The following is a 23199-nucleotide window of genomic DNA, read 5'->3' on the forward strand; positions in this document are numbered from 1 at the left end:
ATGAACGTGACTTTGCTGGTAACAATCACACACATACACACACACACACACACACACACACACACACACAGAGACACAGATGTACACACGCACGCACACACACAGAGACACACACGCAGACACACACACAAACTCACTTTTTTTACAATTGTATTAAATATTTATAAATATAAAGTTTGACATTATTTTATCTTTAACTCAGTGACCTTTGACCTGACCTGCTGCAGGTGAACTCAAAACCAACAACAAATAAATAACAAAGAAAGAATAAACAACAATAAACATCAGACAGACCTGAGCAGCAGAGCATCATCATCATCATCATCATCATCAGCATGGTGGTCCTTCTGTGAATCCACAGCATCTTCATGTTTCTCTTAAATCATCACAAACATCACACTTGTCTTTTCTTCTCTTCTTCTTATTCTCTCTGTCTCCTCGTCTCCTCATCTCCTCTCCTGCCGTGGCTCAGTGTGTCTGCTCTGACGCTGCTGAGTCTCTGAGGACCGGAACCCAAACTGAGGCAAGAACACAGGGGGCGGGGCCCAGTGTGAGGGGCAGAGCCTGGAGGTGGGGGTCATTGGTCAGTGTGGGTCTGAGCAAGGAAGGAAGAATCATATATATGTATATATATATATATATATATATATATATGTATGTGTGTGTGCATGTCCATATACGTACACTACCAGTCAAAAGTGTGGACACACCTTCTCATTGAATGTTTTTTCTTTATTTTCATGACTATTTACGTTGCAGGCATCAAAACTATGAATGAACACATGTGGAATTATGGAATAAACAAACAATTGTGAAATAACTCAAAACATGTTTCATATTTTAGATTCTTCACAATAGCCACCCTTTGCTTTGATTACTGCTCTGCACACTCTTGGCATTCTCTCGATGAGCTTCATGAGGTTGTCACCTGAAATGGTTTTTCCCAGAGATACTGAGCACTTTTGCCTTCACTCTGCGCTCCATCTCATCCCAAACCATCTGAATTGAGTGACTGTCAGGTGACTGTGGAGGCCAGATCATCTCTATCAGTCTCCTTCTTGGGCAAATAGCCCAAACACAGCCTGGAGGTGTGTTTGGGCTCATTGTCCTGTTGAAAAATAAATGATGGTCCAACTAACTAAACGTTACTGCTACTAGAACTCTGTGTGACATTCCTCTGGGCTCTAATCTGAGCTGCTGATGAACTTCTCCTCAGCAGCAGAGGTGACTCTTGGTCTTCCTTTCCTGGGGCGGTCCTCATGTCAGTGTTAGGAAGCCAACTTCGTTCAGCCAGTTTCGTCGTAGCGTTTGATGGTTTTTGTGACTGCACTTTCACACATCCAAAGTATTTGCAATTTTCTGGACTGACTGACCTTCATTTGTCAAAGTAATGATGGACTGTGGTTTCTCTCTACTTAGCCGATTGGTTCTTGCCATAATATGAATTCTAACAGTTGTATGGGTATGTGTATGTGTATATATATATATATATATATATATATTATATATATACACATATATATGTGTATATATATATACATATATGTATATATATATACATATATAGAGTATATATACGTATATGTTCAAACAAACGTCTTTATTAAACAGCCTCACGTCATCGCCTGTTCTGAAGTCATGACTTTACACTCCAATACACGAGGTGGCAGCAAGCAACTTAATTGTGCTCTTTAGTCCGCCAGGAAAATAAACAAGAGGAAAAAAGGGAGGAGCAAACAAAGATGTTTTGTTGTCGCAGATGCTCCGCTGACGATCAGTGACCATGTGATGAAGCGCGTTTATGTGAAGGAAACAGACTGAAGGTGAGACACGACCGCTACATGCTAACTCTTCACATACCGCTAATAACACCGCTAACTGCTGCTAGCACCGCTAACTGGTGTAAACACAGCTAACTCTGCTTGCACCGATAACTGCTGCAAACAGCTAACTGGTGTAAACACAGCTAACTCTGCTAGCACCGCTAACTGGTGTAAACACAGCTAACTCTGCTAGCACCGCTAACTGGTGTAAACACAGCTAACTCTGCTAGCACCGCTAACTGCTGCAAACAGCTAACTGGTGTAAACACAGCTAACTCTGCTAGCACCGCTAACTGCTGCAAACACAGCTAACAAGAGCTGTATATTATAATATAATGTAATGTAATATGTTATGATACAATATAATGTAACACAATATAATGTAATATGATATAATATAATATAACACATTATAATGTAATAACATTAAACAGAACATAAATAATATGTATATATGTGTGTGTGTGTGTGTATTGAAACTCAAATTAAACGGATCTAAAATCAGTTTAGCCTAATCTAAAATTTTAGATTCATGAAGATAAAATCAGAGACAAGAACCCCCCTCTCTCTCTCTCTCTCTCTCTCTCCCCCTCCCTCTCATGGCTGTGGTTTGTTCTATCAGGATCTGGATCCAGACCCTGCTCCATCCAGCTGCTGATCCGGTTTGATCCGGTCAGATCTGGTGTGATGGCAGGTCGGGGTCGAGGTCGGAGAGCGATGACTTTCAGTGTCGACGCCGTTGGCATCAGCAGAGGAGAGAGTTTACCTCCGTCCATGCAGCAGCCCACACCTGTGTTCCCTGTAAGACCCCAGACCAGAACCTGACACCAGACCAAACCCCAGACCAGAACCTGAGACTAGACCTGAGACTGTTTTCCCTTTAAGACCCCAGACCAGAACCTGACACCAGACCTGACAGCCAACACCTGTGTTCCCTGTAAGATCCCAGACCAGAACCTGGGACTAGACCCAATACCACACCTGTGTTCCCTGTAAGACCCAATACCAGAACCTGAGACTAGACCTGAGACCACAGCTGTGTTCCCTGTAAGACCCAATACCAGAACCTGACATCAGACCTGATAGACTACACCTGTGTTCCCTGTAAGACCCTAGACCTGATCGTCCAGAACTTTGATTTGCCTTAGAGTGACATCATCTCCTTAAGATGTCTGATGTCAAAACCTGAACAAAGTCTTTTGAACAGTTGAAAAATCCAAATGCATTCTGGGTAGTCACCTGTGTGTGTTGTTGTCTAGGTGATGGAGCATAAGCCCCTCCCCCTGGCAGGTGGGGAGGAGGCGGAGTATCTGTTGGCTCTCAAACAGGAGTTCAGAGGAGCTATGAAGAGTTTACCCTGCTTCATCCAGCCAGCAGCTGCACGCAGAGGTCAGAGGTCACAACACACACACACAGTACTTCTTGTACATTTAGAATTCAAACATGTGTTTGAAGATATTTATAGTTGGGATTGACTCCATGTTTATCCGTGTCTACCTCGTCTCTTACTTGTTGACGTGTTATTTTGTTTTTCATTTTTAATTAACTCAGAATTTTAGATTTAGATTAAAGTAGCAGTGGTGCATTGTATATGTATATATATATGTATATGTATTACTCTACACTACTGTAATATAGCTATATAGCTATCAGCCATATCCCTGGGCGGAGCAATGCCACTGACGAAGCTCTCCGTGCTGATTGTTACTCACGGACGCTCCAACACACACACATTCACATACGAGGACGTTGACAGCCTTGTCATGTTCACATTTGATTGTATTTGTAATTGTAGTGTTAAGTAGTTTCTGTGAGTGGCTTAAAATGTTGTTTATTTTTATTGGATAGTACTAAATTTAGTGTATACGTGTATAGTGCACTATTGTTTAAAGTTTGTGCTTTGATTATATCTGTGCTTTTAATTATTTTTACAATGCAATATTGCCTTTGTTAGTCTGAGAAGTTTTATATTAAGATATCCAAACCGTACCGTTACCGTGGCCCAAAAACCGTGATGCATACCGAACTGTGGGAAAACTGTACCCTTGCATCCCATGTACACGAGTACACAAGTACAGAGAAGTATGAATATTGAGAAACAGCCACTGTCTCTCTGTGTGAAGACCTGAACTCCCTAAAATATCATTAAATCAAGTTTCTGTTTCCTCACAGGAGTTTTATTGTGACAGTCTTGTATTGTTTTATTGTGACAGTCTTGTGTTTCCTGTACAGATGTAGAAAGATACTCAGACAAATATCACAGCAGTGAACAGACGGACAGTCTGGTGGAATGGACTCCAGGTGAGACTCTGACATCCTCACTGCTCCTGGTAGAAATGTCTTTGTTTAAGTTTGATTGTTTGTCGTGGTTGCAGACTGGAGGACGGTTCCCAGAGAACTCAGAGTTCACGTCAGAAAAGCTCACAAAGACGGTCAGTTACTCTGAGTAATCTGATTACACACAACACACAACTGTCCACTCAATGATTGATGGCTGAATGGATGGGTTGACATGTCTCCTGTCCTCAGGTGTCTCAGTCAATGTCTCAGACAGAGTTCAGAGTGGACAGAAGAAGAAACTGATGAAGGAGAAGGAGGTTCTGCTCAAACTGGAGGTGAACAAATGTTTTCTCTGTTTCAAATCCACCTTAACAGAGACAGTCCACCTTAACAAATATGTCCCTTGTGTCAGACTCTGGAGAAGAAGGAGGAGCAGGCGAGTTCAGAGGACGAGGGGGAGGAGAAGAAGAAGAAGAAAGAGGAGGAGGAGGAGGAGCCTGAAGAAGAGGAGTATGATGAAGAAGAGTTTGAGGAGGTGAACTGATCGATCAGTAACTTTAATGATCAGCTTTCTGATCACACTCATGCTAAATTAACTTTATTGATCATCTGCAGGAAACGGATTACATCATGTCCTACTTTGACAACGGGGAAGAGTTTGGAGGAGACAGTGAGGACAACATGGACGAGGCTGTTTACTGAGCAGAGACAGAGAGGACAACATGGATGAGGCTGTTTACTGAGCAGACAGTGAGGACAACGTGGATGAGGCTGTTCACTGAGCAGAGACAGAGACAGTGAGGACAAAGTGGACGAGGATGTTCACTGAGCAGAGACATTTGAGTCAAAGTTTCACCAGCGTTTCATGTTTTAAAAAAATGTTTATTAATGTTTTTAAAACATTTTATTGTTGTTTGTTTGTATTGACCGCTTTGTGAGTTCAGAACTGATCCACTGTCCACTGACGTGTCCTCTGTGACACAGACGTGTCCAGCAGGGGGCGTCTTCATCTCTGAACCTAGAACAGCTCATTAAAGTGATCAATAGAAAAGAGTCAACAAAGTGTCATTAGTGGTTTGTAAACGTAAGGGGCGGGGCTTCTCAGCTGATCACTGATCAATCACAGTCGTGTTTTCATTTCTGCGGAACTGACTCGTCTGGAAACTTCTGCTGTTACTGTAGCTCCGCCCCCACTTCCACTCAGCCAATAACGAAGCAGCTGGACGTCAGGAAAGTCTGAAAAAAACGTAGACAAGAGAGGACAGCAGAAGACGAGAGAGGACAGCAGAAGACGAGGGAAAGAAGACATTACATTACATTACATGTCATTTAGCAGACGCTTTTATCCAAAGCGACTTACAATGGAATTGAGTACAATCAGCCGGGGTGGGATCAAACTTGTGACCATGATGTCTTTCGCACACAGGGTAGGGTCTTAACCACTGAGCCACTCCACCCCCAAGACAGGGTGTGTGTCTGTGTTTTGAATAGACTGCAGTACCAGTTTTAAACATTGGAGGTCACTGTCGTTCAAGGACAAAATGTAGCAATGTGGGTGTGATTTCGGATGAGGGGGCGGAGTTTGGGGTTAGGTGCTAGGTCCCACACGCTCTGTTGTCGTGCCTGGTGCGTCCACGCGGTTGTCTAGTCATGTGACTCAGCTGATGACGACATTTACGTCACATGACCCTCAGTGAAGTCAGACGTGGACGTTTGTTCTGGTTTCTCTTCAGTTGTGAAGCAGCAGCTGAACAGAAGTTGTAATGGTACTGGACCAAGGACAAGTACACACGTCCTCCTGACGACCAGTTTGTCCACACGTCCTCCTGACGACCAGTTTGTCCACACGTCCTCCTGACGACCAGTTTGTCCACACGTCCTCTTCACATCAGACTCTTGTTGTCGTTGTTGGACACAGTGATGGAGGGGGAGGAGGAGTTCAGTTGTTGGTACAGTGTCCTCAGCTCCTTCACCTCCTCCAGAACTTCGTGGGCATGACTCCAGGCGGCCGCTGCCTCCTTCAGGAGCTTCTCACTTTCAGACAGTTCCTTCTCCTCCTCCACCCTCACCTCAGCCAGCAGCTGCTCTGTCCTGCGCAGCTTCTGATCGATCAGCTCCTGCAGCAGGTCTACGGGCGGTGTTGACGTCTGTGGGCGGAGTGTTAGTGGCTGTGGGTGGGGCATCACCACAGTCCTGTTCTTAGTGGTTTCATTGTCTGAGTGAGACAAGATCTGGTCCATGGAGGTGCAGCGGTTCTTCTCTGTCGTCGTCTGCTCCCACTCCACCACCACCTCACGAGGAAGACTCCGGGATTTCCCACAAGCCTCAGTGGTCCTGGGAAAAAGAGCACCGTTGGTTCTGGACCTGGGACAGTCTGGACTGCGGTCCAGCTCAAGGTCCTCACAAACACTGACCCGGCAAAACGGAATGTCTTCTTCCTGGATCAGATCCAGAGTCAGAGTTCCATCTGAAGAGGAGGACGAGGCCTGGATGACGGGAAGAGGGGAAGAGGAGGAGCCGGGGGACGACAGGTAGAGTAAGTCAGACAGCTGCTGTTGACACATTGATGGGGTAATAGTGGTGTAATAGTGGTGTAATAGACCCTTTCATAGTTTACCAACATTCCAAGCCTAGCGAGAATGCGCACACAGTTTGGGGTCAGAAAACTTCACAACAGGTAAGCGAAGAGCATGTACGTCCGCGGTCCACTGAATAATTCTCAATATGTTCTTTCATTGCTGATTAAGGACCGCGAACAATACCTAAAACAATTAGTACTAGCCGACAGCAATAGTCTTAGACTTTTGTTATTTCTTTTGCCGGATTTTTTTTTTTTTTTTTTCCTGACTTTTTTTGTGCCGGATTTTTTATTTTTTTTCCTGACTTTTTTTTGTGCCGGATTTTTGTTTTGCCTGACTTTGTTATTTCTTGTGCCGGATTTTCTTTTTTTTTTTTTGCCAGACTTTTTTTTGTGCCGGATTTTTTTTTGCCTGACTTTGTTATTTCTTGTGCCGGATTTATTTATTTTTTTTGCCTGGCTTTTTTTTTTGCCAATTTTTTTTTTCTTGTGCCGGATGTTTTTTTTTTGCCTGACTTTTTTTTGTGCCTGATTTTTTTTTTTGCCTGGCTTTTTTTTGTGCCGGATTTTTTTTTTTGCCTGACTTTGTTATTTCTTGTGCTGGATTTTTTTTTTTTTTTTGCCTGGCTTTTTTTTGTGCCGGATTTTTTTTTTTGCCTGGCTTTTTTTTGTGCCAATTTTTTTTTTTTTCTTGTGCCGGATTTTTTTTTTGCCCTAGCCGGCCGGCAGCTTATTACTGTATAAGCTAGCTACGTCCAAGACCACAACATAACTTCAGGCAGCATAGGTTTCATATACACATGTGCACTGACACACACATTTCTGTGAAATCCAGGCGTTTCATCGTAATCTAACAGAAAGAGCTGATAAATGATAACTTACATGAAATGAAGTGAGCGCTACAAACAGACAATGTCCATTTTTTGAAAGGGATGAGATCCTGTAGGGATTCTGAAGAACTTGACACCATTGCTGGTTCTATTTTCCGAGCCAACTACACTACAAGTAGGCGTCTTAAGTGTTGGACTGTTATACAAGTTAATGGTACGAGTGTGTTTTCTGACCCCAAACCGCGCGCGCACATTTCTGTGACGTAGCCCTCTAAAAAGGGTCTATACTGACCACGGCCAGCAGGTGTCCTCTGGTCGGCAGTCGTCTGTTGTGAGGAATCTTTGCTCGATGTCGAGTCAGATGAAGAAGCTGAGACTCGTCACTCGTCACCTGCAACAATGACATCATCACAGCTGCTGCAGTTCCTGTCACTGCCACCAGAGGCTGCACTCGTCATCAAAGTCATATAACAGCCTCATATCTGCAGTGACACACAGTCAACACCAGGGCGACGCTTTCACTTCATTTCTACCCTTCTCCCTTTAGCCACTGTACCTTCCAGGTGTCCCCTACTCTCACTACAGATGACTGTCGTCTGTTGGCGCCCCCTGTCTTTGAGACAGTGTCACATCATAGCAGGTCTCACTAGCTTCCTGTAGACCGTCTCACCTCCACTGTCCAAACAGAAAGTGTCTCACCTCCACTGTCCAAACAAAAAGTGTCTCACCTCGTCCAGGATCCGGTTCTTGGCTCTGATGATGGAACCGTTTATGACACTGATCCACAATTCTTTCTCTTCTGGACTGACGGCCAAGAAGACCAGGTCAGGGACACACTGAGACCCAGAGAGACAGACAGGTGAGCAGGCAGACAGGTGAGCAGGCAGACAGACGAACAGAGGAGGAGGCAGACAGGTTACCGTGTGTGAGCGCTGCAGTTTAAATTTGCTCAGGTTCTTCTTGCTGCGACTCTTGTTTTTCAGAATTTCCTCACAGCGGTCAAAGTGGCACAGATCCAGAACTTCTTCCGCACGGCCCAGCTCCTTCACCTGCAGTCACAGGTCAAAGGTCATCTACGTAAACCACCCAGGTCACTTCCTGTTTAAACTCCTCTTTTTGTTTGCATAAAAAGTAATACAAACAAAATTGAGGCTTTTATTTTGAAAACTCAGCTCTGTAACCTAGTGGTGAGGCATAGAGAAACCAGATGATGGCACTGTGCGTGAGGACACACACACAGACACAAACACACAGACAGACACACATTAATTGCCATGGAAACAGCCTCCATTATTAATCAGGTTTAAACTGAGACTTCCTGGGAGGGAGGCTCCGCCAACAACACACCCAGTGAGGTCAGTGTTGACCCCTCATTATCAGTCACATGATCAATAATCAGAGCTGACCCAGTGACCTCTGACCTTGTCAACAACGAGCAATCAGGAGACTTGTAACAGGTAAGATGTGTGTGGTGAAGGTTCTCTCAGGACCTGAGTGCGGTAAAGGTTCTTTCTGGACCTGAGTGTGGTAAAGGTTCTCTCAGGACCTGAGTGCGGTAAAGGTTCTTTCTGGACCTGAGTGCGGTAAAGGTTCTCTCAGGACCTGAGTGCGGTAAAGGTTTTCTCAGGACCTGAGTGCGGTAAAGGTTCTCTCTGGACCTTGTGTGTGTGGTAAAGGTTGTCTCAGGACCGGAGTGTGGTAAAGGTTCTCTCAGGACCTGAGTGTGGTAAAGGTTCTCTCAGGACCTGAGTGCGGTAAAGGTTCTCTCTGGACCTGAGTGTGGTAAAGGTTCTCTCAGGACCTGAGTGCGGTAAAGGTTCTCTCTGGACCTTGTGTGTGTGGTAAAGGTTGTCTCAGGACCTGAGCATGGTAAAGGTTCTCTCTGGACCTTGTGTGTGTGTGGTTAAGGTTCCGTGTCCTGTTACAGCAGTGAAACCAGATCTCTGGGTTTCTGCAGCTCAGACTGAAACTCAACCTCTCCAGAAAGTGGAGGAACTTTCTGTTTCCTGTCAAAACCAACACTACTACAGAGTTCTACAGAATATTACAGAGTACTACAGAGTAGCTATGGGTACTCAGAAGTACTTGTGGGTACTCCCAGGTTGTCTCTAAAGATCAGATCGCCACATGTTTAAAGTGATTCAGGGACTCGACCAGAACCACAGACCATCAGAACCTGTAAGCTCCGCCCCCTCATGACTCACCTCCTTCTCACAAATAAACAGCTGATCTCCTCTCAGAACCACAAAGCGGTTCCTCCAGATCTCCCTGAAGATCCCTTTGCCACAGAACTTCCTGATCCAGCCCACTTTATCAGGCTGAAGGTTCTGTGAAGCTGCTTCCTGTGGACCCTGAACACAGGAAACAGGTGACTGGTTATAATACAGTTATAATAATTATCATTAACTGTAGTTTTATTGTTCCCATGTTGACTTTTTCAATAAATTACGATGTTTGAACAAATAAATGTGTCTGAGTGAGTGAGTGTGTGTGTGTGTGTGTGTGTGAGTGTGTGTGTGTGTGTCCTTCCTCAGTCCTTGCCGTGTGTTTAGTCTTGAACAGACTCTTATTGTGAAAAGCGGAAGTGGCCTCTGTCAGCAGTTGTTATTGTTGTGTCCTTCACAATAAAAGCTCACATTAATGTCTGACGCTTTTGTTCGTCGAGTTTCTTTTGAACGGAACAAACCCGGGTCGAGCCGCTGGTGCCAGGTGCCGTCTTTGTTCTTACTTACCCGTTTCCCGGTGTTGTTCTTCTTCATAGTTCCGGTTCAGGGCCTGTGTCGGTAACTTTACGGTAACTCCGTTATTCGTGTTCGGAGCAGCGGGAGGAGCAGGAGGAGCAGGAGGAGAAAGCGGCTGTGAAAGCGGCTGTGAAAGCGTCACAGTCGGTGAGAAGAAGCAGAGACTCCCGGTGTTTCTCTGCTTCAGTCGCCGCTGCTGCTGCACTCTGACCGGACAGCTGCTCTTCTGAGAGCCGGTGTCCGGTTACTCTTCCTCCTCCTCCTCCTCCTCCTCCTCAAGGATCCCCGCTGGCTCAGCGGCTCCTCGGCAGCACCACAGCGACCTCCAGCGGCAGATTCATATATAAATAATAAATATACTGTGGACCTAATGAGAAGATGAAGATGATGGTGGTGATGATGATGGTGATGATGGTGATGAAGATCAGACATGTTGAACTCATGACACCAGGTTTATTTAATGTTGTCTACAGGTTACATCACAATAACAACAACTTGTCACACATACAAATAATAAACATGTTTATATTTAAACAATCAGTCACATGACTTGTCGTCTTCTGTCTGAACATCTGAGGTCAGAGGTCAGCACGTGTCCTTAATGTGTAATCCCACCAATCGAGCGCTTTCCTCCCATAACCGCCTCGCCACCGTGTTGTCCTGCCCCTCCTCCGCCACTTCTTTCTCTGCACAGTCACTGAACACACACACACACACACACAGACACACAGATGCACACAGACACACACATGTAAACAGCTTTTCACTAACCACTTCCTGTGTTTTGGGGGCGGAGCTTTGATCAGACACTACCTGAAGTAAGACCCGCTTCGTTGGTCCAGTCCTGGTGTGACGGTGCAGTAAACCGTGGTCTGGCAGCCTTGACTCGGAGTCTTCATGAGCAGCAGTGAGGGCAGACTCAACAGCACCCCCATCAGGGGGAACCAGCCCTGAACATGACGAGCCAGCTCAGTCCGGATCACACCAGGGTGGAGACAGAACGACGACACTCCAGAACCTGAACCACAGAACCACAGAACCTGTTTCTGTTATAGAATGTTTGTGAGGACCTGGGAGTGTTTCTGTTATTGAGTGTTTGTGAGGACCTGTGAGTGTTTCTATTATTGAGTGTATGTGAGGACCTGTGAGTGTTTCTGTTATTGAGTGTTTGTGAGGACCTGTGAGTGTTTCTGTTATAGAGTGTTTGTGAGGACACGTGAGTGTTTCTGTTATAGAGTGTTTGTGGGGACCTGTGAGTGTTTCTGTTATAGAGTGTTTGTGGGGACCTGTGAGTGTTTCTGTTATAGAGTGTTTGTGGGGACCTGTGAGTGTTTCCGTTATAGAGTGTTTGTGAGGACCTGTGAGTGTTTCTGTTATCGAGTGTTTGTGAGGACCTGTGAGTGTTTCCGTTATAGAGTGTTTGTGAGGACCTGTGAGTGTTTCTGGTATGGAGTGTTTGTGAGGACCTGTGAGTGTTTCTGTTATAGAGTGTTTGTGGGGACCTGTGAGTGTTTCTGTTATAGAGTGTTTGTGGGGACCTGTGAGTGTTTCCGTTATAGATTGTTTGTGAGGACCTGTGAGTGTTTCTGTTATAGAGTGTTTGTGAGGACCTGTGAGTGTTTCTGTTATCGAGTGTTTGTGAGGAACTGTGAGTGTTTCTGTTATAGAGTGTTTGTGAGGACCTGTGAGTGTTTCTGTTATAGAGTGTTTGTGAGGACCTGTGAGTGTTTCTGGTATGGAGTGTTTGTGAGGACCTGTGAGTGTTTCTGTTATAGAGTGTTTGTGAGGACCTGTGAGTGTTTCTGTTATAGAGTGTTTGTGGGGACCTGTGAGTGTTTCTGTTATGGAGTGTTTGTGAGGACCTGTGAGTGTTTCTGTTATTGAGTGTTTGTGAGGACCTGTGAGTGTTTCTGTTATTGAGTGTTTGTGAGGACCTGTGAGTGTTTCTGTTATAGAGTGTTTGTGGGGACCTGTGAGTGTTTTTGTTATAGAGTGTTTGTGAGGACCTGTGAGTGTTTCCGTTATAGAGTGTTTGTGAGGACCTGTGAGTGTTTCTGTTATAGAGTGTTTGTGAGGACCTGTGAGTGTTTCTGGTATGGAGTGTTTGGGAGGACCTGTGAGTGTTTCTGTTATAGAGTGTTTGTGAGGACCTGTGAGTGTTTCTGTTATGGAGTGTTTGTGGGGACCTGTGAGTGTTTCTGTTATAGAGTGTTTGTGAGGACCTGTGAGTGTTTCTGTTATTGAGTGTTTGTGAGGACCTGTGAGTGTTTCTGTTATAGAGTGTTTGTGGGGACCTGTGAGTGTTTCTGTTATAGAGTGTTTGTGGGGACCTGTGAGTGTTTCCGTTATAGATTGTTTGTGAGGACCTGTGAGTGTTTCCGTTATAGAGTGTTTGTGAGGACCTGTGAGTGTTTCTGTTATAGAGTGTTTGTGAGGACCTGTGAGTGTTTCTGTTATTGAGTGTTTGTGAGGACCTGTGAGTGTTTCTGTTATAGAGTGTTTGTGAGGACCTGTGAGTCGACGGGCGAGTTCTCTGGAGAACAACACGTTGGCTAGTTTACTCTGTCGGTAGCTCTCCAGAGGGCTGTATGGTCTCCTGCTGAAGAACATGTCATCAAAGTCAATATGACCTGAAAACATAAAGACACGATCGGTAAGAGGAAGTGTAAAAACAAATCAAAAGACAGTTAAATCAAATATCAGGTCAAAGGTCATACCCCCTTTGTGGGCGATGGATGACACATTGACAACTCGGCTTGGGGCGGAGCTTTTCAGTTTTGGAAGCAGTAGATTGGTCAGCAGGAAGTGACCCAAATGATTGACTGCCATCTGAGTCTCAAAACCATCTTCAGTCAGCCATTTTGGACACATCATCACTCCTACAAAGAGACAGGTAGACAGGTGAGAGACAGGCAGACAGGTAAGGGACAGGCAGACAGGTAAGGGACAGGCAGACAGGTAAGGGACATGCAGACAGGTGAGAGACAGACAGAGAGGTAAAGGACAGGCAGACAGGTGAGAGACAGGTCAACAGGTGAGAAACAGGCAGACTGGTGAGAGACAGGTAGACAGGTTAGAGACAGGTCGACAGGTGAGAAACATGTAGACAGGTGAGAGACAGGTCGACAGGTGAGAAACATGTAGACAGGTGAGAGACAGACTGAGAGACTCACCTGCGTTGTTGATGAGGACGTCCAGTCTGTCTTCACTGTCCAGAAAGTCTTTAGCGAAGTGTCTGACAGAGTAGAGTGAGGCGAGGTCCAGGTGTCGTATCACCACATTTCCATTTCCTGTCGTCCTGCGGATCTCATCTGCTGACTGCTCCGCCCTCGTCAGGTCTCTGCACGCCATCACCACCCGAGCCCCTGGTCAACAAAAGAAACGCACCTGATCACAAAAAGGTCCAAACACACACACACACACAGTCTGTGTAGTTGACCTCTGACCTCATACTGACCTCTGCGTGCCATCTCTCTGCTCGTCTCTTTGCCGATGCCCGTGTTCGCTCCTGTGATCACAATCGTTTTCCCATCGAGACGAAGTGAACAACGACAAACTCCACCTGAGATCCACCGCCGCAACACTGCCACACCTGGACACACAGTCAGTGTCAGTGTCTCTGCTGTGTCTCTGTTGTGTCTCTGTTGTGTCTCTGCCGTGTCTCATGTGTCTCTGCTGTGTCTCTGCTATGTCTCACGTGTCTCTGCTGTGTCTCTGTTGTGACTCTGCCGTGTCTCATGTGTCTCTGCTGTGTCTCACGTGTCTCTGCTGTGTCTCACGTGTCTCTGCTGTGTCTCATGTGTCTCTGCTGTCTCATGTGTCTCTACCGTGTCTCTGCTGTGTCTCACGTGTCTCTGCTGTGGCTCATGTGTCACTGCTGTGTCTCACATGTCTCTGCTGTGTCTCATGTGTCTCTGTTGTGTCTCATGTGTCTCTGCTGTGTCTCATGTGTCTCTGTTGTGTCTCATGTGTCTCTGTTGTGTCTCTGCTGTGTCTCTGCTGTGTCTCATGTGTCTCTGTTGTGTCTCACGTGTCTCTGCTGTGTCTCATGTGTCTCTTCGTCATAAACCATCATAAAAAAACAATCTATCTAAGCATCTTTGAAGAGAAAGAAGGCGTGGTCTTACAGATCAGAGTGACGCCCAGAACAGCTCCACATCTCAACAGCAACGCCCCCTGTCCCTCCTCCAGAGGTACCAGGTCCAGTTCTGACACCACAGCAGCGCTGCTGGACCACGGCAGAACCAGGAACCCTGGAACTTCCATCCCTGCAAGTCTGAAGTCACTGACAGGCCGAGCTGAGCTGAGCCGGGGCAGAGGGGCGGAGCTGGGATTAACAGATTAGAGCAGATTATGGGATCAGTTCCTGAGGAAAGATTATCATGTTCACATTATTGTGTTTATGTGTTTTCTCCTATTGAATTTATTTCAAGAGAAAAAATCTTTACCAGAGTTATACATTAACTATCATCAACGATCATTATAGTTAACAAACGTTAATGATCATTAACGATTGTTAACTATCATTAAAGATCATTATAGTTAATGATCATTGATGATCATCAATGATTATTAACTATCAACTATCATTAACGATCATTATAGTTAATGATCGTTAATGATCATATATATATATATATATATATATATATATATATATACATATAATGATATAATCTCTGATATAAAACCTGATATAATCTGATATTATCGGATATAATCCCTGATTGATTTGATTCCAGGTCTGAGTCCAGGTATTTTGTTTTTTTTTAAATGCTTTATTTAACATAACAAGAATGATGGCAAACTCACATAAAAATCATTCACCAAACCATCACCATTCCACATTTCAAAGTAATTCACACCTCCTATGAAGAGCCAAATGGAAGGAATTCTAACAATGAGATATGTCACAATTCTAAAACACAGACAGCATATTAAAATGAAGGGCAAAATAGACTCCAGATCCACACACTATATTTATTCACTATTCTGCACTTTATATTCTCATCCTGTAAATAATGTAATATATATATATATATATATATATATATATATATACTTAAATATATATATTGAAAAAATAGACCGGACCTCTGGAAACCTTATTTATTCATTTTTTATACCACTCTTTTTAAATTATTGTTCTTTGCTGTCCTTGTTCTTTCCAGTTGAATGTATGTTATGTTATATTGATGTTTATGTATGTTCATGTTTTACGTTTAATGTACAACGTGTGCTAAGGATAAAACCGGAGTTAAATTCCTTGTATGTGTTCACATACTTGGCCAGTCAAGCTGATTCTGATAAATGAAAATAATAACAATAATAATAATAATAAAAAGAAAATTCATAATTCAAAAGTAAATTCATAATAATTACAAGGGGTTTAGGAAAGGTTACATTCTGCTAAAAAAGTGTACAGTTTATTTGCATGGGGACTATTTATTTGTTAAATCTACTTTTCATAAATTCATTTGAGGTAAAAGTACTAAAATCTTTGTTTCTTCCGCCAATGACGTCAGCGTATGTCGCCCCGCCCCTCACGACGAAACAACAAAAACAAAATGTCGGCCTGGCCCGTGGACGGTTGCTGGTTCGTGTTTTGTCGCCGTCATGTTGGCTGGCTGTGGCCGCAGTTGTTGTTTCACCGCGTTCACACTGAAAAACCCGCAAAACACACATTTTATTTCTCCACAAATATCCATAACCACCAGTGAGAGCGCGAGCTGTAGAACGAGGAAGTGACGTCACACTGACGCGGGCGAATTCGCGGCTGTGATACGAACAACAAGAGGAAGTCCCGCCTCACACCAAGCCAGAACGTACACGAAGAAGAACTGAGTGAACGCGTCTGAGCTCCGCTGTCTCCCTCCGCAGGACCAGGTAAGACCGGTTCGGTTCGGTCCGGCTCGTCCCGCGTCCCTGTGTCTTTGTGTCCGGCGGGAAAGCTCGGGGAGCGCTCGGTGTGTTGCAGTCCGCTGCTGGCGAAGGGGCGGTGCTTAGTAAAACAAACGCGCCCCGGTGCGGGGCTTGAACTGGGCCAGTCCGGGTCAGTCTGGGTGTGTGGGCTTAGAGTTCCGGGTCCACCTGAACCCACTGCCGCACTTTTAACCGGCGGTTCTTTTCCCCCCGCGCGGACTGGAGGTTCGAGCCTCCCGCGCGCTTAAACTTGCTTCAGCCAGGTTTAAAGTCACAGTAAGCACCGGGAGCAGCGCCCCCCGCGGCCGAAGCGCGGTACTGCAACGTGAGTGAGAAGCTTTTAAAAAAAAAAAAAATGCAGAGCATTTTCAGCTTCTTAAATGTGAATATTAAATGTTTTTTTTTGTTCCATTAAAAACAAAGAAATCTTTTTGTGTTTGACGTTTGATTCAACATCAACCTCCCTGTCCTCATAGGCTGTTTTACTCTTTTGTATTTTGAAAAACTCATCTTATATTTATTTATCCATCCATTTTCTACAGCTTTATCCTCCACACGAGGGCCACAGGGGGCGCTGTGCTCATCCCAGCTGGTTAGTCTCATCCTCAGATCTAACCCATAGTTTTTTAAGTGACAGTAAAGAGACAATCACAAACGTGTTGGAAGCAGCTCCCCCTGTGGCCTTTGCTCAACACTGCACGTACAACTTTATTCACAGTAGAAATGTTTCTGTTTCCATAGCAACATGGATACGGAGCTGTTTATGGAGTGTGAGGAGGAGGAGCTGGAGCCATGGCAACTGGTGGACGACTGTGTGGAGGAAGATGAAGTGGACTTCTTCAACTACGGTAAACCAGGTGAGTCCTGACCTGTCTAAGTCACCTCCCATACCGATATCTGAGGTTTAGAATCGACCGATCCCGATCTGATACCGATACAGAAAAACAGCGTGGAAACTTGACTTCAACATTTCTTTCCTGTTTTTTTTTTTATAAACAGATCGAAATGTACTGAATGACTTATTTAATAACTGTGCACCAGTACAGCGATCTTAAATAAACCAATATCTTCACAAGCTTAATAGACATTCAAAATAAACGGTCAGTTCTTTGCTAATGGTTTAGTTCAGTACAAAAATGATTTTAACATCCAACACAAAAGCAGATGAATGAACCAATAGCTTCCAGATAGAAGTCCCTCATTCACAACGAGATGCACTCTCATTTTCTCCATCGCCTTTGTCCCTCACAATCACATGGACTTTGCTCAAAGGAACTTGTCAAACATTTCCATTAGGCTCGCAGCAATCACCTCACTGGTGTGTTAGTGTGTTAGTGTGTTGATGTGTGATTGTACACTTTACCATGTAAAATCCCGGTCGACTGGTCGATTAATCAGTCGATACGTTCTGGTTCGACTCAAATTCTGACTTTCTTCTGTGTTAATTTCATACAGTCTATGGTTAATTTGTTTTCATCTGGAGGAATGTACCAAGTGCTAATGGGGGTGTTTCAGAACACCCCCCTTGTTTTCAGTATTTTGGATTAGCCCAACCCACAGGAGACCGAAAGATTAAAGAACGTCTGGTGGTTTTATTTAATGTTGAGCTACAGTCAGTTGTCCTCGAACATCCATGCCAGAGACGTCACAGTGTGGCAGCATTTTATAAAAATAGATGGCGTAGTATAGTATATTGTATATTTTCGGAAATCATGCGCTATGATATTGCGCAGATGCACGAGATGCAAAATGCTTTCAGAACCCCCCCCCCCCCCGAAATGGTGAGAGTTCACCTGTTAGAGATGCGCGGTTGGCGGGAACACCCGCGGACATCAGTAATGTGAGGAGCGGGTGGATTGCGTGTGGGCGGGTCGTGGTTGAAATAAATAAACAAATAAATAATACGTAGGTTAACATATTGACTAGATCTGAAATGAGTTAATCTAGAGGATCTGTGCAGCTGCTGTGTTCCATAACAACATATTCTGTTTATCAGACTGCTGCTACAATGAATGATAATCAGGTGACTGGCGGGTGTGGGTATTAATTGTTGAAAAAACATTGCTGCGGGTGGATTATTGATATTTAGCAGCAGGTGCGGATGACATTACAGCTCATCTGCGCATCTCTAACGTCTATCATCTAATTCACTGCTGTTTGATTTTATTTGTGATTAGATCAGCGTGATTGATCTCTTTGTTTCGTTCAGTTGTTGGTCTCTGCTTTGATGTGAATATTGGACATTACAGCCATGTTTTTGAGCCTAGAATTAAGTAGTACAATGTAGAATATTTTCCACCTTCCCTGGTGTGACGTCACTCAGTGGAGTGAACGTGTGAACCTGACTCAGTTACAGTGAGAATCTCATTTCTCTGCAGTGGAAGATTCCTCGTCCCCTCTTCCAGTCTCTGAGACTCCGTCCACTAGAACTCCACTCTTTACACCTGGTCCAGCAGGTAAGTGTGTGTGTGTGTGTGTGTGTGTGTGTGCGTGTGATCATCACTGTGTCCAGTCTTTTAACTTTGTCCTTCTCTTCTTTTTCAGCGTCACCTCCTGTGTGGAGCGTCTCCTCCTCAGTGACGGCTCCTCCTCCTCCCATCATCACCACCTCCCTCTCCTCTGTCACACACCTCTCAGCCCCCCCAACCCCTCCTGTCTCAGCTCCACCCATAATGACTCAGGGACCGCCCCTCATCCTGACGCAGACAGCAGGTGGGACGTTTCTCCTTCCAGCGACAAGGACAGGAGGCGGCCAACCCATTCTCCTGACCGCCCAGGTACGCAGAACAAACACACCCTCTGTCACATGACAAGAGGACAGAACAGTCACATGACAGGAGGACGGGACAGTCACATGATGACAGTCACTTCTGTTATTATAGGGTGAAAGTAAAAGTGGCAGCCATCTTAGAATCCTATGTCAGGGTTGGTGAGGTTAGACTTGAGTCTTTAGTCAAATATGTCTCTGTCTGTGTCTCTGTCAGTCTCTGTCAGTGTCTCCTACCAGGATTTACAAAGTTGTGACAGTTTGTGTTTTTGTCGCAAAAATCCGACTTTGCATAGTTGCCATAGCAACACCGTTAATCGTTGTGGCATCATATTCAGCACGCACGTCTACCGTGTGTTTTGAGTGTTTTCAGCGATTTTGAAGTCAATACGATAATCTCTGTAAAAGTTATTCCTGAAATCGTAAAGGAACTTTTTTTTGGTGTATTGTCTGCCACCACTATGAGGCGCTGTTTTTTAAAAATGTACTGGTTTGTCATAGATGTCTTCAGCACTGGCCCATCATCAACCATAGCAAGTTTTGTTATGATCGGACTTTCCGTTACGAAGTTGTAGGAGTTTCGTTCTCTGCTGCGAAAAATAATCAAAATTTCCGCCAACTTTGCTGCCCCCGTTCTCATACGTCATGTGACATTTTAAAAAACCTGCGACGATTTTAGATTCTCAACTTGTTTGAAGGTGATCACACGAAAGCTCTAGGACAAGTTTGTTCAAATACCATTGATGCGAAATGGCCAAAATCGCCTCCGATTTGGCGTGCAATCCAAGATGGTGGCCTACCCGTAGGATTCACAGGATTGTTGCCATTGACTTTTTTGACCGTCCCCACCTAATGAACGTGTGTACCAAGTTTCGTTCATGTACGTTAAACCCGACAGCAGATGACCTAATACAAGTTTTTGCTTCTGTTTTTAGCTCTGCCTCAGTCTCTGTCTGTGTCTCTGTCAGTCTCTGTCTGTGTCTCTGTCAGTCTTTGTCTGTCTCTGTCTGTGTCTCTGTCTGTGTCTGTAGCCATCTCAAAACAACCACATATGAAAAAACTGTCCATTAATACATTAAACCAACAATAAAGAAAAAAACATGACAGAGATTAAAGGTTGGGAGGAGCCTGAAGTGGATCTGAACTCAGGGAGACAGGTGGACTAGGGTGGACACAGGTGGACTCGGGTGGACACAGGTGGACGGCCTCAGACTGCAGAACCTCTGACTGGTTTCTCTCCGTCTCATTCAGATTCAGACTAGAGTGGAGCGTTTCAGATTTGAGGACGACAGTGGACGGACGTTTGAGAGCAGAGGACAGATGGTCATTTGTGGAGGATGTGGAGGAAAATACTTCAGGATCGTGTCTCACCTGAAGAAAAGCAGGAAGTGCTCGTCTCACCTGGACCTGGACACATTTGAGAGACAGTTAATTGTGTTCAACAGGAAGACAAAGAGGAATTCTGTCTCCAAGGCCAGTGTCCACACGCTAACTGAAGCTAAGCTAATGTTAGAGACGGACGAGGGACAGAGAGACGAGACGGACGAGGGACAGGGGGAACACATAATTATGAGACAGTGGTTAAAGAGACGTCCACACAATGAACAATAACAGCGCTAAAGACTTGACCTTTGACCCTGACTCTGACAAGAAGTTATGAACATAACTGTGACATCAGCACTTTTTTACGTGACTCATGTTTCATTAGCTTCTTCACAAGTCATGCTAACACTAGCTACATTGTGACACAGTGAATGTGATGTGATGGTGACTGTGATGTGATGGTAAATGTGACACAGTGACTGTGATGTGATGGTGAATGTGACACAGTGACTGTGATGTGATGGTAAATGTGACACAGTGAATGTGATGTGATGGTGAATGTGACACAGTGATGGTGACTGTGATTTGATGGTGAATGTGACACAGTGACTGTGATGTGAATGTGACACAATGACTGTGATGTGATGGTGAATGTGACACAGTGAATGTGATGTGATGGTGAATGTGACACAGTGAATGTGATGTGAAGGTGATGTGATGGTGAATGTGACACAGTGAATGTGATGTGATGGTGAATGTGCCACAGTGAATGTGATGTGATGGTGAATGTGAGATCACTGTGAGGTCATGCCTTTTGCTTCTCCTCTACAGGGTTTCCCGGTGATGAACACAGGGACTCCGCTGGTCCTGAACCTGCAGCCGGGTCAGTCGGTCCAGCCACTCACGCTGATACAGTGTAAGCCACACCCACTTCATCCTATGATCGTCAAACAGTCAGATGTGATGATTGATCCCAGTTTAGCTGATCATTGCTGCTTATTCATTCATTCATTCATTCATTCATTCATTCATTCCTATCTCCGCAGCCTCGTCCCTGGGTCAGCTGGTACGACCAAGTGTGGGCGTGTCCCCCATCCTCAACCAGAGCAGTACAAGCTGCGCCTCCTTAAGAGGCCCCGCCCAGCCAGCGGCTACCTTCACTCCTCTGCAGCTGCCGACCACTCTGACCATCCGCACCAGCACACCAGGACCCAGTCAGTGACCACTAAGGGTTGATCAGCTTCATTCAGTCATTCATTCATTCATTCATCTTATGTTTTTCTTTTTTTCTTCAGTTAATGTCCAGATGACCCCGGTGGGTGGGGCCAACTCTTTGAAGATGGCGTCATCTCCTGCTCTTCAAACCAGTTCAGCTAACGGAGTCACCAAAGTGACTGTGATCAGCAGCAGCAGTGCAAACGTGTCACCCATCAATACAGGTAACATTCAATCTCACTGGTAACATACTGGTAACATTCAATCTTACTAGTAACATTCAATCTTACTGGTAACATACTGGTAACATTCAATCGTATTGGTAGCATACAGGTAACATGCAATCTTACTGGTAACATTCAATCTTACTGGTAACATACTGGTAACATTCAATCTTACTGGTAACATTCAGTCTTACTGGTAACATACTGGTAACATTCAATCTTACTGGTAACATTCAATCTTTCTGGTAACATTCAATCTTACTGGTAACATACTTGTAACATTCAATCTTACTGGTAACACTTAATCTCACTGGTAACATTTAATCTTATTGGTAGCATACAGGTAACATGCAATCTTACTGGTAACACTCAATCTCACTGGTAAAATTCAATCTTACTGGAACCATACTGGTAACATTCAATCTTACTGGTAGCATACAGGTAACATGCAATCTTACTGGTAACACTCAATCTCACTGGTAACATTCAATCTTACTGGAACCATACTGGTAACATTCAATCTTACTGGTAGCATACAGGTAACATGCAATCTTACTGGTAACACTCAATCTCACTGGTAACATTCAATCTTACTGGAACCATACTGGTAACATTCAATCTTACTGGTAGCATACAGGTAACATGCAATCTTACTGGTAGCATACAGGTAACATGCAATCTTACTGGTAACATTCAATCCATACTAGTTACATTCAATCTCACTGGTAACATTCAATTTAATTGGTAACATACTGGTAACACTCTTATCTTCTTATCTTAACACTCAATCTTACCGGTAACATTAAATCTTACTGGTAACATTCAATCTTACTTTTTATTGGTAATAATCAAATCTTGTTTCAGGGTCCAGCTGTCCACTGTCCACTGTCCTCTCTGTCCTGTGTCCTCATTGTCCTCGCTATCCACTGTCCTCGCTGTCCGCTGTCCACTGTCCCCCTGTCCTCACTGTCCACCTTACAGGTGTGGTTCCACTGAGCTGAACAGGTTCTGTGTTTCACCTGCTCCCACAGCTCCTGTTGCCTCAGCACCTTTGTCTAAGGTGGTGATGAGTGTGGAGGAGTTCTACTACGGCACGTTTGAGGGAGACCTGAGTCTGAGGAGACCTCTGCCCCTGGGAATCAAGACCTCTACCTTCACCTGTCAGATCTGCACTCACCTGGCTGACAATAACCTGAGGTGGGAACCACCAAGCACCAGAGACACACCATAGACACACCATAGACGCACCATAGACGCACCAAAGACGCACCATATACACACCATAGACGCACCAGAGACGCACCATAGACACACCATAGACACACCAGCGACGCACCATAGACGCACCATAGACGCACCAGAGACGCACCAAAGACGCACCAAAGACGCACCAGAGACGCACCTGAGATCAGGGGGGTGGTGCACAGGTGTGTGTTAATCTATACCTTTTTTTCCGTGTGCGTACAGGTTGATGCAACACATGCTCCAGCACTCAC

The 23199-nt window shown here is 44.8% G+C and overlaps 3 protein-coding genes across 4 annotated transcripts; 1 reads left to right on the plus strand and 2 right to left on the minus strand.

Annotated features, from left to right (window-relative positions):
- Positions 1–1685: 1685 nt before the first annotated feature.
- On the plus strand, positions 1686–5156 carry polr3glb (RNA polymerase III subunit GL b). Of its 2 annotated transcripts, XM_058648428.1 has the most exons (8): positions 1686–1823; positions 2446–2624; positions 3083–3212; positions 4056–4124; positions 4199–4255; positions 4353–4438; positions 4516–4638; positions 4719–5156. In XM_058648428.1, the coding sequence occupies exons 2-8, from the start codon at positions 2511–2513 to the stop codon at positions 4803–4805; spliced, it is 666 nt and encodes a 221-aa protein (XP_058504411.1). In that variant the 5' UTR covers positions 1686–1823; positions 2446–2510; the 3' UTR covers positions 4806–5156. The 2 variants fall into 2 exon arrangements, with proteins under 2 accessions (XP_058504411.1, XP_058504412.1); XM_058648429.1 differs by lacking the exons at positions 1686–1823; positions 2446–2624 and adding an exon at positions 2899–2927.
- plekho1b (pleckstrin homology domain containing, family O member 1b) lies at positions 4965–10530 on the minus strand. Its single transcript, XM_058648427.1, has 6 exons — positions 10244–10530; positions 9716–9862; positions 8432–8560; positions 8240–8347; positions 7804–7902; positions 4965–6589 (listed from the first exon to the last, which is right to left on the minus strand). Exons 1-6 carry the CDS (start codon positions 10268–10270, stop codon positions 5987–5989), a joined length of 1113 nt encoding a protein of 370 aa, XP_058504410.1. The 5' UTR covers positions 10271–10530; the 3' UTR covers positions 4965–5986.
- A 167-nt stretch (positions 10531–10697) lies between these two features.
- On the minus strand, positions 10698–14663 carry si:dkey-23o4.6 (retinol dehydrogenase 13). Its single transcript, XM_058648006.1, has 7 exons — positions 14380–14663; positions 13710–13844; positions 13426–13617; positions 12970–13131; positions 12763–12882; positions 11066–11270; positions 10698–10949 (listed from the first exon to the last, which is right to left on the minus strand). Exons 1-7 carry the CDS (start codon positions 14516–14518, stop codon positions 10838–10840), a joined length of 1065 nt encoding a protein of 354 aa, XP_058503989.1. The 5' UTR covers positions 14519–14663; the 3' UTR covers positions 10698–10837.
- Between the last annotated feature and the right edge of the window lie 8536 nt (positions 14664–23199).

Source organism: Solea solea, chromosome 13 (genome assembly GCF_958295425.1).
Source record: "Solea solea chromosome 13, fSolSol10.1, whole genome shotgun sequence".
Lineage (NCBI taxonomy): Eukaryota > Metazoa > Chordata > Actinopteri > Pleuronectiformes > Soleidae > Solea > Solea solea.